This window comes from Desmodus rotundus, chromosome 6 (assembly GCF_022682495.2).
Source record: "Desmodus rotundus isolate HL8 chromosome 6, HLdesRot8A.1, whole genome shotgun sequence".
Taxonomy (NCBI): Eukaryota; Metazoa; Chordata; class Mammalia; order Chiroptera; family Phyllostomidae; genus Desmodus; species Desmodus rotundus.
This window is the reverse complement of record NC_071392.1, coordinates 12576871-12591825: the sequence shown is the minus strand read 5'-3', so window position 1 is coordinate 12591825 and position 14955 is coordinate 12576871. Positions and strand designations below refer to the sequence as shown.

At 36.4% G+C, this 14955-nt stretch overlaps 1 protein-coding gene across 1 annotated transcript in view; it reads right to left on the bottom strand.

The window, feature by feature from the left end:
* Nucleotides 1-14955, bottom strand: part of SKAP2 (src kinase associated phosphoprotein 2) — a 165762-nt gene that overhangs the window by 47884 nt on the left and 102923 nt on the right. Inside the window, exons 7-9 of the mRNA XM_024563103.3 lie at nt 14671-14795; nt 13731-13794; nt 13244-13381 (exon numbers count right to left, since the gene is read on the bottom strand). Of these exons, the coding sequence (XP_024418871.1) occupies nt 13244-13381; nt 13731-13794; nt 14671-14795 (327 nt within the window). The remainder of the gene's footprint in view (nt 1-13243; nt 13382-13730; nt 13795-14670; nt 14796-14955) is intronic.

Genomic DNA, 14955 nt, shown 5'->3' with positions numbered 1-14955 from the left:
TTGACCAGCCTGTGGCAGACCTCCAAAGGCCAAAGTAAGGGGTATGGGCTTCGTCCTATGGCCAGTGGAGAGCTAGCCAACATGTGGAGCAGTAAAAAGATATACCTTAAAAAACTCCTGACATATGTTTTTCTTGAAAATGTTTTCTCTATTAAATGAAAAAGTATTAATCTGTTTACAAAGGAGGTTTTTAATTATTTTATATATGTTGTCTCCTAGCATCAGATGAGACATTCTTAAAAGGGTTAATGCCCAGAATGGTAGAGGATACGATAATATAATATTGTATTTAGTATTGTACCATAATACTATACTGTATTTAGTATAATATCATTTTATACTTATAAAAATACTGTACTGTACCCAATAAATATACAAAATATATAAATATACATTCTGTTTCTAATTAAATGACCACAGTTTCCACCTAAGTGGGTTTAGAGAAAGTACTATATTTATAGCACTAGTACACAATGGTGTAATAAATACACAGAATCAACAAGGGTATTTTCATGTTTCTTATGGGTGACTATCAAGGTTCATTATAGATAAAGGGTGACTTCAATAGGTATAGGGAAAATATGGCCAAGGAATAACAACACTTACGGACTTTGTAATTAGTAAGAGTGTGATTTAGATAGATGGATAGAGAGGTAGGTAGATGGATAATGTTGATAATTCTATCTATATATGTTTAGCTTTTTTGTTTTCTCTAGAGTTTGATACTCATATACCTGTTTCTCTGATTAAACTGTAGCATAATTGAGAACAAGGCTATTTATTCATCATCTCAGCATTCATTCTGTCTCTTATGGGTAATGAGATGTATGAGAAAATATGGTAGAGTTGACTGTAGACTGTTTAAATGGAAAAATAAAAAAACTTAACCAAAAGTTCTAGCTATAATCTATTTAAATGAATTTTGTCCTTTAATTATTTCATTAACTCAACTTGTCGATTTAGCACAAGGTACCGAGTACCATGTTAGGTGATGAAAGCACTGAGATGAATAGTGCTGAGATGAATAGCACAAGGCAGGAATAGTAGGGGTGACCAGTTCAGTCTGTCAGAGCATACGGGGTCTGAGCAGCAGGAACAGGACTGGAAGAGCACACGTGACTCAGACTGTGGAAGCAGTTCGGGCCTGGCAAGTGACTTTAGACTTGCTTCAGTAGGAAGTTGAGACCCATAAAGGTTATTGAGCAAGGGATTAATTTGACCACATTATGTTTCAGGAAGAAACATAATGTGGTCAAGAATCAGTCGTCAGCAGTGTGGGGAATAGACTATCAGGTTGGTTGGTGAAACAGAGAGACACACACAGAAAGCGGGGAGAGCATTTAGCTCATAACGATCCAGGTGAGAAATCATTAAAGCCTGAGTGACTGGAGAGCTGGGGATGGATAATGCTTTAGAGGCAGAATCAGCAGCAACAGGCAACTGATTGGACTAGGTGTGCGGGAATCAAGGAAGAAGTCACGCATAGTTTTTGAGTTTTATTTTTTTTTAAACACCTGTGATGATTGATGTTAATAGAAACAGAAAAGAAGAGCGAGCAGTATTAGTAAGAAGGATGATAAATTTGATCTTAGATACAAGTTTGACACGATAGACAAAAGTCACTTGAAATGTGAGGCCAAAGCTCAGAGGAGAGGCCTGATAAGAAGATGTCGACATGCTATTCTTTCTGGTGTCTTTTGTACCTGTGCCAGTAAATACTCAATAGCTAAGGACAGAGTGATTCTTACCACATTTCTGTTCACGAGTCAGTTATTGGCTAAAAGTTTGACCTCCACAGTCAGAATGCATAGGTCAAATCCCAACTCCACCACTTCCTAGCCTGTGACTCTAAACGAGTTACTGAATCCTTCTGTGCCTTAGTTTCCTTACCTGTAAAACAGAGGAAGTAATAAGAGTACCTAAGCCACGAAATATGTATGCTTATTCAATGAGATAATCCTCAAAATACCTACCTGGCATATACTAAGTGTTAACAATTATTGTTACAATTATCATCACATCATTTAAATTCTTTTGATAAATTAGCTGCTCAGTTAAGATGTTTCATGTTACTACATTGCTCTAACCATATGCATGTACATGGAGTCGCACTTGAAGGTACAAAGTTGCCCAGGGAGAGAGAGTAAAGACAGAAAGAGCTCTCCAAGTCCAATTTTCTCCATCACGTAGGACCACCAAAGAGTATTTGATGCACATGGGCAACCTCACATAATTATACATGTCAGTCTCACGTTAGTCGTTCAGTACCCATTTTTCAAGTGTCATTTATGCACACAAGACTGCATTAAAGATCAATTCTGTCCGACTGTACAAAGGCCCTGCTTGACCTGGCTTTTACCTACCGCTCCCACCTCATTCTAACCTCTCTCTGGGTGTCTACCTGTGGTTCTCCTTTCTGATTCCTGAGGAGCTCAGTGTTCTCCAGCCTCGGGGCCTTTGCAGCACTTGGTGTCCCCTGTGCCTAGAAGATACTTCATTTGTTGCATTTGTCAGTTTTACCCAAGAGGTTTCAGCTTAAATATCATCTCATCCTTGACCATAGAATATGAAATAGTTACTCCTTTCATACCATCTTCTTATCTTTGTAGCAGTTAACTACAACCTGTAATTATTTTAACAGAGACCACTAGGTCTGCCTGTTTTATTCCTGACCCCTCCACAGCTGGCATACAATGGCCTTTCAATAAGCATTTGTTGAATCAATTGATTAAATGCATAAAAATAAGAACAAATGATGAGAAGTTAAGAAAAGACAAAGTAGAAACAAAAAGCTTCACTATTAAACAAGTAAAGGAGAAATAGGAAAACCATTTGAAACAATCAACAAGCATCAGAAAATGAGGAAATCTAAAATAGGGCCAAGGTCTTTGTTTATAAATACGATCTGTAACAAGAAAACACAATGGGAAAGGCCAAAGGAGAGAATTTCAAAAAGAAAGGGGTGGCTGGTAAAATAAAATCTCCAGAGATGAATTCGAGGACAAAGATCAATGACCAGGAGAGTACTGGTGACTTCGAGGAAGCTGTTTCAGTTGGAGGACAAGGGGGGGAAACCGAAGTGCCAGGGTGCAGGAGTGAGCAGGCAAAGAGACACAGTGGAGACAGGGACTGAAGGGAGCTCTCCCGAGAACTGAATGCTGAAGAGAAACAGAATTAAGTTGTTGGATTATGGAAAGAGGCCCAGACAAGGAAGCAGGAGATCTGGGGTCTGGTTCCAAAGACGGCTCGAATATGCAACTCTACATCTGAATCTCATTGTCCGCCTACTAGAAAAATGTTCTGCCCCATCTCCACTTTTGTAATAAGAAACAAAGGGGCTGGTGGATAAGTAGATATAAGGAGTTGCCTTTTCTTTGTAAGAGTCTCATGGCGTTCTAATAAGGAGGAACAAATCTACAGAAGAATGTTTCATTTGAAACAAAATCAAGGTAAAATTTCACTTAAGCTTAATTAAGTTAGACTGGTTTTTTCTCTCACTTTATTGAAGGCTTTGTACTTACTCAGCTGTAGCACTTGCTGAGGCCAGATATGAAGAGTGCTTATATTTATCACTGACATTTTGTTGAACTTGTCCGTTCTTATCAATCATTGCTTTAAAACAAGCAGCTGAGTACTCTTAGGAAGCTGATAGTCCCGGCTGACCGATCTGAAAAAATAATGGAACCCGAAGCTCTCCGCTGCAGTCTCCCCTGGAGATGTGTGTGTTTGTGGAGGGGAGTGTGTGTGTGTGTGTGTGTGTGTGTGTGTGTGTGTGTGTGTTCTGGAAGCCAAAGAAGCAAATACAGTCTTGTGAAGCTACTACAAACTTTATCACATTCTGTCTTCTGAAAGCATGGAGGAATAAAAAGCAAAAGCAGACTCTGATCTGTTTATAATCTACATGGCAAGCGGTATAAAGACTCCAGTTAAAACATCTGATACGAAGGTGATTAGAAGCAATGCTTTGGAACTAATTCTGAAGAGTTCTTGGTGCTAAAAGATACAAAACCTGCAGTGTGAAGAACTGACCTCTGGTGCAGTTTTAGTATTCCTCACCTAAGATTCACAGAAAATCTTAATAGTCCAGAGATATTCGTGTAATTTTTTTTCTTGCTTTACAAATGTTAGCATTTTAGGCTGATTAGAGTGGTTGACACTTGCTGATCTTTTGATTCAGAATTTTTAATGTGTTCTAATGTTACCTTAGGCAATGTGAACATAAATAAGTGAGCTCAAAAATTAGAATTCGGTGGCTAAATAATCTGAACAATCATAGATTTCTAGTGAAATTCAATTTGGTTCTTTTTTTAAAAAAATCTGGTATTTTTTCATAGAATCTTTTTCTCTTGTTAAAATTTCTATTCCTTCTTTTGTCTCTGTAATCATTTTAAACACACTTGTTTTATAGTCTTTTTTCAGAGTGTTCCCTCATCTCCAGTTCTGCTGGGATTAATTCTCTCACTTGCCTTATTCATCACCGTATCCCTCTATACGGGGGAAGCACCATGCCACAAGTTTCTGTCTGTACTCCTTTCACTGTCTTTCGTAATTACATACATTCTAATTTCCACCGTGATTTCCTCCTTTAACTCATGAGCTCTTTAGAAGTTTATTTCTCAGCCTCCAAACACAGGGACTTGGGTATTTTTAACTCTCTTTTTACTGCTGGTTTAATTAAATTTAATTGTAGTTAAAGAACATAGTCTGTATGATAGAGAACCATTAAAATGTGTTGAGATTTCAATTGTGAACTTATATATTATCAATTTCCATGAATATTCTGTGTGTATTAAAAAGAATACACATATTTTTATCTTTCTAGATAAATTTGATAAAATTTGTTTAATTTTTTGGGGGGGTTCAAACTTTCCATACCTTTCTAAATTTTTTGCCTTCTTGGTCTACCAGTTTCTAAAAGCAGTATGTTAAAATCTCCCACTACAACTGAAGGTTTGTCAAATTTGTCTTATAAGCTTTGCTTTATAGATTTCAAGGTTATGTAGGTAGACACATTTGCTATTATCATGCAGTGTCATTCTGTAGTCCTATTATTGCTTTATGCCTTAACTCTATATTGCCTGATGGTAATATAGTTGCAATACTCACTTTCTTTGGGGAGGTCTGACTGGTGTACTTATTTCCATTCCCTTACTTTGAAAATTTCTATGGGATTTTTGTCTCAGGTATATCACCTTTAAGAAAAATGTTACTAGATTTAAAAAATATATATCAATGTAATCATTTCTGTCTTTTAAAAATTAAATTAATCAAGTTACACTTATTGTAATTACTTTTGTATTGAGGCTTATTATTTCTGTGTATCTTCTCTTCGTTCCTTTTTTTCTTTTATCCTAATTTCTTCTGCACTTAAATTGATGTGTTCACCTTTTATTTCCCCTCTGTTGCTTTGGGAACCCCCATTTATTTAGTACTTAAGTTTAAAACTTTAACGTGCATTTCCTAACAAAGACTAAAGTTACTCAGTATTTCTTTCCTCGCTCCTCCTGAACAAGACAACACTTAGCATGCTTTCACTGCCCCGCATCTCCATCTTGCCCCACCTAATTTTTTGTTGGATAAATTTAGTTTTATTTCTTCTTAAATTAAAAAATATTGTTTCAAATAAGCTTTAGTTTAATCCCTTCACCTTTTTTACCCAGTCTCCCAGGCCCCCTCCCCTCTGACAGCTGTCAGTATGTTCTCTGCGAGCCTGTTTCTATTTTGTTAGTTTATTCTGTTCATTAGATTCCACATATGAGTAAGGTCATATGGTATCTGTCTTTCTCTGACTGGCTTATTTCACTTAGCATAATACCCTTGAGGTCCACCCATACTGTCACAAAAGATAAGATTTACTTCTTTTTTATGGCAGAAGTAGTCTTCCATTGTATAAATGCACCACAGCTTTTCTATCCGCTCATCTACCGAAAGGATTAAGGGGGGAAAAGAGTATGGTGATTACCAGAGGGTAAGGGGGGTGGGTGGACAGAGAAGAGAGTAAAGCGGGGATAAATGGTGACGGAAGGAGACTTCACTTGGGGTGGTGAGCACACAATACAATATACAGATGATGTGTTATTCAACTGTACACCTGAAACCTATATAATTTTATTAACCAATGTCACCCCAAGAAATGTAATAAAAAAATAAGCTTTAGTTAAAATAAACTAATCAACCCTGGCTGGTGTGGCTCAGTGGTTGAGTGCCAGCCTATGAATTAAAGGGTTGCAGGTTTGATTCCCAGTCTAGGGCACATGCCTGGGTTGCAGGCCAGGTCCCCAGTAGGGGGCGCATGAGAGGCAACCACACATTGATGTTTCTCTCCCTCTCTTTCCCTCCCCCTTTCCCTCTCTAAAAAAAAAGTAAATAAAATCTTAAAAAAAAAATAAACTAACCGATAAAGTTACTGACAGATTTTACCTGTATCCACTATTGTTTCTTATATTCTCCACATTTCTCTCTTCTTCTGGCTAAAGTACATGATAAGGGGAAGAGCTGGGGTTAAAAGCAATGTGTGCATGTCTCCAAAGTCCTCACTCTCAACTACTACAACTTACTGGTCACAGATACACAGACAGGTATTCTGTGTGTATGGGCAGAAGTGGGGCCAGCAGATCAGAGGCAGATGGAGAGAAGGGGAGGAGGAGGATGGCTAGAGAGAGGGTGTCAGTGTGGTTTTGTCACCGCAGCTTTGACACAAAGTTAGTTTTGATGCTATCTGCTAGAAGACATGAATACAGCAAAAATACATAAGACATAAATAAACACAGGCATTAAGTGTGTAGAAGTAAGTCAACGTTTGGGCCTGGAAGGGTAGAGGTAGCTGCACCTTTGAGGCTTGTGGAAGAATGGCGGAGGGATTCATTCCGAGCATCTAGGTACAGTACTTGGCACACATCAAGTGCTCAAGAATATTTACGGAATGAAAGAAAGTACTGTAAGTAAGAAAAAAATGGATGCAAATGGAAGATGGGAGGGAGAAAAAGAAAAGAATGAGAAATGGAGGCAGGTAATAAGAGAGTAGGAAGGAAATGAAAGGCAAGAAAATAAAACGGCAGAAGAAATTAAAATAAAAAAGGATGTCATTTAAAAATTTTATATGCGTTTGCATATTTGTAAGTGGGCAAAAAAAGACAAGATTCATATCAAACTGTTAACAATGTTTACTTAGGGTAGGGGGCAAATGACTTTTACTTTTTAATTTTAGGCATATCAGCAATATTTAAGGTTTTTCCAGTGAGCATGTATTATTTGTAAAAAAAAGATGTAAAAGTTAAGGCTTAGCAAGAACAAAAGGGAAATGAAAAGAATGATAAAGAACCACCTGATGTGGCCTGCTGGGAAGTACATTCAGTGAGCCCCCTTCCCTGAGCCCCTCCAGGCTCTCTCAGTGGCCCTGTGTCTGACCTCCCGGGCCAGACCATTTTTCCTGCCATCTGCCCATTAATCTCTTCAAAATCCAGTCCCAAGAAGGGAGAGAATTCCCATGAGAGGGCCGCCTCCCTTTTTAACGCTACTTGTCAAAGTGCAGGTGGCCCCAGAATTGCTTAGCCCCACATTCTCCTGGGATGCCTAACTCACTTTATAGAAGATCCAACCCCTCAGCACAGGTCTTTCCATTCAGCCTCAAAGGAGCAATCTTATCAAAACATTATAAACCAAGCATCTATACAAGACAGACACATATTTACAATATCAAAAAAGACTCTTCATCACATATTGTAGCTCGTGAAAACAGAGAAAATAATACCCTTTTTTTTTTTTGGCTTTTGTGGTTTTCTCATTTCTCTCATTAACATAACTTCCACCCCCACCCCTGGAGGAAACAGTCACAGACAGGTCCAGTTGGTACCTATGACCTAGAATCATTCTATGTAATCCTACTTTTATGTATATAAGAAAACCTATGTTGTGTCCATAAAAATAAACCCTTACACAGAGTGTGGGTTATGGGCTTTTGTAACTCAGGAGATATGGACAAAAAGGTGATAGAGCAAAAGCTGTCTATCACATCCCCATGCCAGGGTTTCTCAATCTCAGCACTATTGACATTTTGGGCCATAAAATTCTTTGTTGGGGGGGGGGCTATCCTGTGTATTGTAGGATGTTTAGTAGCTTCATCCCTTGCCTCTATGCACTAGATGCCTGTAACACACACACACACACACACACACACACACACACACACAAGCTGTGGCAACAAAAATGTCTCCGGGCCTTAAATCATTAAATGTACCCTGGGAGCCCAAATCGCCTCTGGCTGCAAACCACTGATGTAACTCCAAGTTACAAAACTGGGTTAACTTTTTACCAACGGAAATGTTTTGCACGCACACAGGTATGTTGGGCTTTAATGTATGTTAAACCATCTCTTGCAATGAAAATAGTTCATCTGTAATGCCAAGGACAAAGTAGAGAAAAGCTACGTGGCAGGCATTCCAAGGCCTCAGGCCATATTATGAAACAGGCAGCTCTATAAAGAACACTAACACCACATCATACTCAACAAAGATAAACATACAAACAATTAGATGTGTATGGTGACCCTACTTCATGAATGTTTTCCTTACATTCTCTAACTTGAGATAACCCTCTCAGCAGAGTTCAGATCTAAAACCATCCAAAAAATTGACTCTAATCTACTACTTGGGGAAAAATTTTACCACACTATATATTCAAACACAGTATCACCATGCTTAATAACTTCATAATTCAGTACCATGGTTTAAGAAAAAAGAATGCCAGCAGACTACCTGGACAAAAAATATTAAAATTCTGAATATATGTGGCTCTATGAAAGTCAACTAGTATCGTTCCACTGCATTCTAAAGAAGAAATGAGAAAAATTCTTCGGTGAAATCAGAACTCACCATCACTTATAATGATGTTAATACCAGAGACGCCAGGATCCCTATAATCTTGATATTAACTTAGTAATATGAGTGACAATCATTCAGCGAGAAAATAAAGCCAGAATATGTTTTGGGGCTTTGTAACCACGTACTGATGAAGTTAGCATTTGTGTCCACTTGCTGGGAAGTATTCCGAATTCAAATACTCACACACTGTTCTTTTTTTATGTATAAATAACAGCTTCACTGAAAAAAAGAATTGTAGCTGCATTTTGCTTCATATTCCATTGTCAATACAAATAGTTGGACTGAATAAATTTAAAATGAAATGGAATGACCAAAGGACAAAAACTCAGAATAGTTTTTGGCTCAGAATAGTTCAATCAATCATTAATTTTTTTTTTTAAAAAAGGAATGAATTAACACTTTTAAAAAACCAGGTTAATGGAATTGAAAATTTGTCTTCCTGTTTTATGTTGCCCTCTCTCCTCTAGTCCACTTGCCAGAAGAATTTCAAATGCAGTTCCTCTGTAGGCTACAAATTTAATAGGATAATGGTGGTTACCATTCTTGGTACTGGGCTAATTCTATTCAGTCTATTTCTAGAAAAATCTTTTTGTTGTTGTTGCTTCTGCACAATTTCCTGACAGTAAAGAAAAATTAAAAAGCAAGTGACTCAGTGACTAGAAGAGATGAGCAAGATGGGTCAATTTCTGCAGCATTTTCACAAGCTCTGTTTTCTCCTTTCAAGATTCAAAACCGAGTAAAAATGTTCCTCTGTATGGAAAGAGGAGCAGTAACTTCTGAAATTTATGCTAAGCCAAATGAACTCATTACTGTGTTAGGAAACAGTTGAATGCACTTTGATCGATATATTAGCTCTGCAAACACCAATATGCTGCAGGAATATCCCAACGTAAGCGAACCTGACTTGGCCTGTGCTGATAGGTCCTAAGGCGTAAAAGGTGTCAAAGCAATAGGGTACCTGAAAGAAATCCAAATACTTTTACTACCCTCCAGAAATAGCACTCTCTCGACTTTTCCATACGTATGTATAAATCCCCTAAATGCACAGTAATTTTACAAATTTATTCTTACTTTTATGAAGTTAGTTAAAAATTAATGAACAAGAAATTAAAGAGAAGTTGCTGTAATAGAGTTAGAATATTCTAACTGAAAAACAATTACAATGAAATTACTTACACTCCCATTGAATTATAAATGTTTTTCAAGGGATATTTCACAATACAATTTTTTAAACAATGTCTTCTTCTTCTTACTCTTGAGACTTAAACACTGCGGGTTTATTTTGCATTAAAAAACACATTTATTAGAATAAGAGCTTTACTTTCTAAGAAAAAGAAATTTAAAGTAACACATCGAATGCTTAGATTTTTTTTCAAACACATTTACATACTTCATCTTTCAACTAAGAGGATTAGTTTTCAATAATATGTAATTGACAGAAAATTGTGTTGACATGGTCATATTTATTAATTCTGGGAATGTAACCAGTCAGATTTCTGAGAAATGCAGTTCTTTGTACAGAACTGGAAAAACACCAACAGTTTATAAATGTGTTCACTGCTTTTCCACTGTTTTCACTTCCTCTCAAAATTATATTCCTATTTCACTGAAGTGAAAGCAACTAGCTTAATTCTCATCCTGGGAGAGGGATCATTTTTATTTTTAAGGAAAAAAGTTACCTTTCTAGTTTTAGATATTTAATCAAATAAAAGCTTAACTCTAAAAGACAACTTTAGGGCTTTCATTAAGAAAAATCCCGTCTGTAGCAACTGGCTCAAACGCAACAAACTTGAACCGTGCAGATGTTGAAGCGCGCCTTGGTTCCACTGGGGGAGAGAGAAGAGCTAGACATTCCACAGCTGCCTACGCCAGCTCCCTTCCCAGGGGCACAGTCGCGGGGTCTATCAAGCTCAATCACTTTGTACAGCAATTGGGATCCCAGGCAGGGGCCAAGGAATCCCAGAGCAGTTAAGATTTCTTCCAGCACCACAGCAAGGAATAAGACTACTTAAAGAGTAACCAGTTATTTCCAACAATCACATGGCCCCGAGCCAAAAAAAGGATGAAGAACAACATCTGTAGTGAGGGAAAATAAGACGTTTCATATTTTTAAGACTTCAAGCTATTTACAGGAGATTTTCTTTGTTATAAAAATGACTATGAATATTTGATCTTTATTCCTCATTGATATTTTATTTGGGAGGGTGAGGAGAGAATGATCAAGTTGAAGAAACACAGAACTTAATTAACAGTTAATTCAACAACTGTAACGTAACTCATTCATTGCAGGGTTTTAAAGGAATGAAATGTGTATGACACTAGTATGTTTAAAGGCACTATCCTTTCCCATTTTACATCAGTATACATTCTCTTGTATGTATAATACAAGCTCTTGAGAACATTTTAAAACTAACATAACTGTATTAATAATATGGTGTGACTAAAAGCAAGCAGTCAAGAGAATATTCTTCCTTACTTGAGGATAACTGATACTATAGCAGATGCCATTTCCTTGCGATAAATCAGAAAGGAAGGAGCTATAAACATATATGTGTAACTCGTTAACATAACAAATACATACAAATCACTATTAGCCACGAATTATGTTTTTATACTAATCATCTTCTTCTAGAGTAGTGAAAGACAATATGTAGACACATTTTGAGTAGTTTTTATACTATCTCGAATGTATAATACCATTAAAATAATTAATTCTTAATTATTCAGAAAATTATTATTATATCTCACATAAGCACTTGTAAGAATTTACCAGATACAATCATGGAAACAATAGTGATGTATAATTTATTGTGGACTTGCTATGATTTGAGCATGGGGCTAAGAGCTTTAGATGCGTTAGCTCATTCCCCTCCCCACCATGATATTATTCCCATTTTACAGATGAAGATATTGACTTTTAAAGTCACTGAGCTAGCCCTGGCTGGTGTGGCTCAGTGGATTGAGTGCCAGCTTGTGAACCAAAGGGTGGTAGATTGTATTCCCAGTCAGGGCACATGCCTGGGTTGTAGGCCATGTCCCAGTAAGGGGCGTGCGAGAGGCAACCACACATTGATGTTTCTTTCCCTCTCTCCTTCCCTTCTCCTCTCTCTAAAAATAAATAAATAAAATCTTTTAAAAAATTAAAGTCACTGAGCTAGATGGTACAGCCAGAATTTAAACTTTTTGATTCTAAAGTCCATGATTTAGTTATGTTCTACTGACTCCATTGAAAATGACATTGTACATTAATTTAGAACATTTTACATATTCTTGAAATCAATTTTAAGGTTTATACTATGTAATTAAATTGTTCTATTCAGGGAAAAATAGCCCCTCTAGATGGTAGTTAAATCTCACTTATACTGCTTATAATCCTTTTTATTCTCTAACTACTGATTTCTTAATAGCCAGAAAAGGGCTCATTTTAATCTAGAGTAATGCAATAATTCCCCTAATGTTTTCATATTCTAAGTATCCTAAACTCCGATGCCTATCTTTCTATTTTAGGTGGGCCCTCAAAACTACAAGTGAAATAAGCTAATAAACAATTAATTTTGTGTTACATAACAGATACTGAAGTATATAAACACTAAACCATGCTCGAAAATGTAGAATAAAAAAACATTCATATTGATACAATTTCAAATAAGAAAAATCCAAGCTGTGAAAAGCCTTTGTTTATAATTCAACAATATTTCTCCAAGACAATGCCATGTATACAGGAAGGAGGAATGTATGAGGCAGAAGTTGTTGACATATGGGGTATGCACAGAACTTCTGGTTAATGGAAGTTCCAAGATGGATAAATAAAAAATGATGTGTGAGTTCATGGAAAAAACTGTAAGGCAAGTCAATTTTTTAATTAAAAAATTATGTAGCATAAACAATGCTAATGAGCCAAAAATCCCATGAGATTAGGACTGTATCTGCTTCATTTTAACATTACGTTCACTTTTCTTAAGTGTGCATCCACTCAAAATACCTCAAGCAGAACCTTTTTTGTAAAATAGAATTTTGCAGATTTTCTTTGTCCTTGTTCTTAATAGCTCATGATTTACTACTTTTAAAAAAAAAAGATTTCATTTATTTATTTTTAGAGAGAGGGGAAGGAAGGAGAAAGAGAGGGAGAGGAACATCAATGTGTGGTTGCCCCTCATGTGCCCCCAACAGGGGACCTGGCCCACACCGCAGGCATGTGCCCATACTGGGAATCCAACCGAAAACCCTTTGATTCACAGGCCCGCGCTCAATCCACTGAGCTACACCAGCCGGGGCTCATCATTTACTATTTAAGCTGTCAATTTGATGATATTAAAAATTAGAAGGTCCCCAAATCCTTAAATGAATCACCAGATAATAAATACCTGGAAGTTCTTCATAAATTTCATCATCAATAGGTTGAGTGCTGGCTGGTGAACTGCTGGTTGGTAGAGGATGATCAACATCGTCATATAACTCTTCTCTTTCATCATCCTCCTCAGGAATAATATCAGATCCCATATCTACAGAACACATTTCAGAAAGTAAATTTGTAAAAACACAAAAGAGATTTGCAAAACCCTATTTTCTAAATTTATGCAGCCCTATAAAGTCACAGTATTACATGCTATATCCTTAACCTAAAACATTTTTTAAAATTATTGTTGCATAAACATGTGAATTGCAAAGTTGCCAACTGGAACTTATAGAATACTTTTACAAATCTGAAGTCAGTGGTCTATATTAATACCACTCATACTCCCTTGGTCATTCTCACAGAAATTCAATAAGCTTTTGATATCTGTAAATCCAAATCATTCAGATATTCATTATTGAAAGACTGCAAAAACTTGTTCAATTGATTGCTCTTACCTTGTAATACAAATTTCAGCTGTTGTACCCATTCTTCGGCATCTTTGGGAGAAGCTGCTGTGAACTAATAAAACAACAAACAATGACAAGAAAAATCACCACGGGAGAAGTGAAAGGTATGTTGCATTCTTATCATTTCTTTAGGACCATTAGTAATTCCTCTCATGTCTAGTACTACTTTTCTTGCAAGGATGCTTCTTATAATGTACAGTTAATTTTGACAAATTTACGTAATTGAAGCAGAGGATGATGGATTTGAAACTCTGATCAGCAGCTGGCAGCTGTGCAGGAAAAAAAGCTGCTTCTCTTCATCAATGTCAGAGACAGGACTGATGAACAAAATTTGCCCTTGACAATTAGAAGACACCCATGAATTTCTTTGGACTGCTGGGTACAGTTTTCTTAAAAATGTTCTTGTCAGATTCCAACACACTATCTGACAACTTAATTAACTGGCTTTCAACTGCAATCTCAGATATTTAAAACTTATTAAACATACATTCCATATTGATGCTCTCTGATAGCTCTTAAATTGCAGAGCTGATACGTGCCTTTTACCTTCATTTTCTCCCACAAACCTAAGCACTACAATATGCATTAACACTCTGATATTATTCTTTTGATAATTTTACTCTTTCCACTATGTAATTCTTTTAAGAAATCACACAGTTCTATTAAAATAGACATAAAATGAAACATGTGAAGTAACTGATAAATTGCATACTCGCTTGTTCTCTTTCAAGAAGATATCACTTGAACTAATCTGAATTTTTTTAAAAAATGTATTACCTCTTATATAAATGTTCAGTGTATAAAAACCAGTATTCTTTTTTTATTATTAATATGGCAGGAGAGTTGTTTTAACAAAATGTTAATGTCTTTATAAATAATATCAGAACATGTTATCAACTTAATTTCAAAACAACATAAAAACTCGAACCTGATAGACACGTTTATCAGGAGCAGAGATTTCAAAACAGCAATCCTTCTTTCCATCCTTCCTAAGAGCGCTATTCATCCTGACGCTGTAGCCATCGATTGCAAATTCACCCTTCTGTTGTTTGTCTGTTGAAGATAGAATGAAAGTCAGACTTTCACTTATTATTGTACAAGTGCCCAGTCAATGATCTTTTATTTGCATTTTCTTTGCCAATTCTTGAAAAGAGTAGTCTTTGGTCATATTGCTTTTATAATACGTTTAAAGAATGTTTCTAGATATCACTTT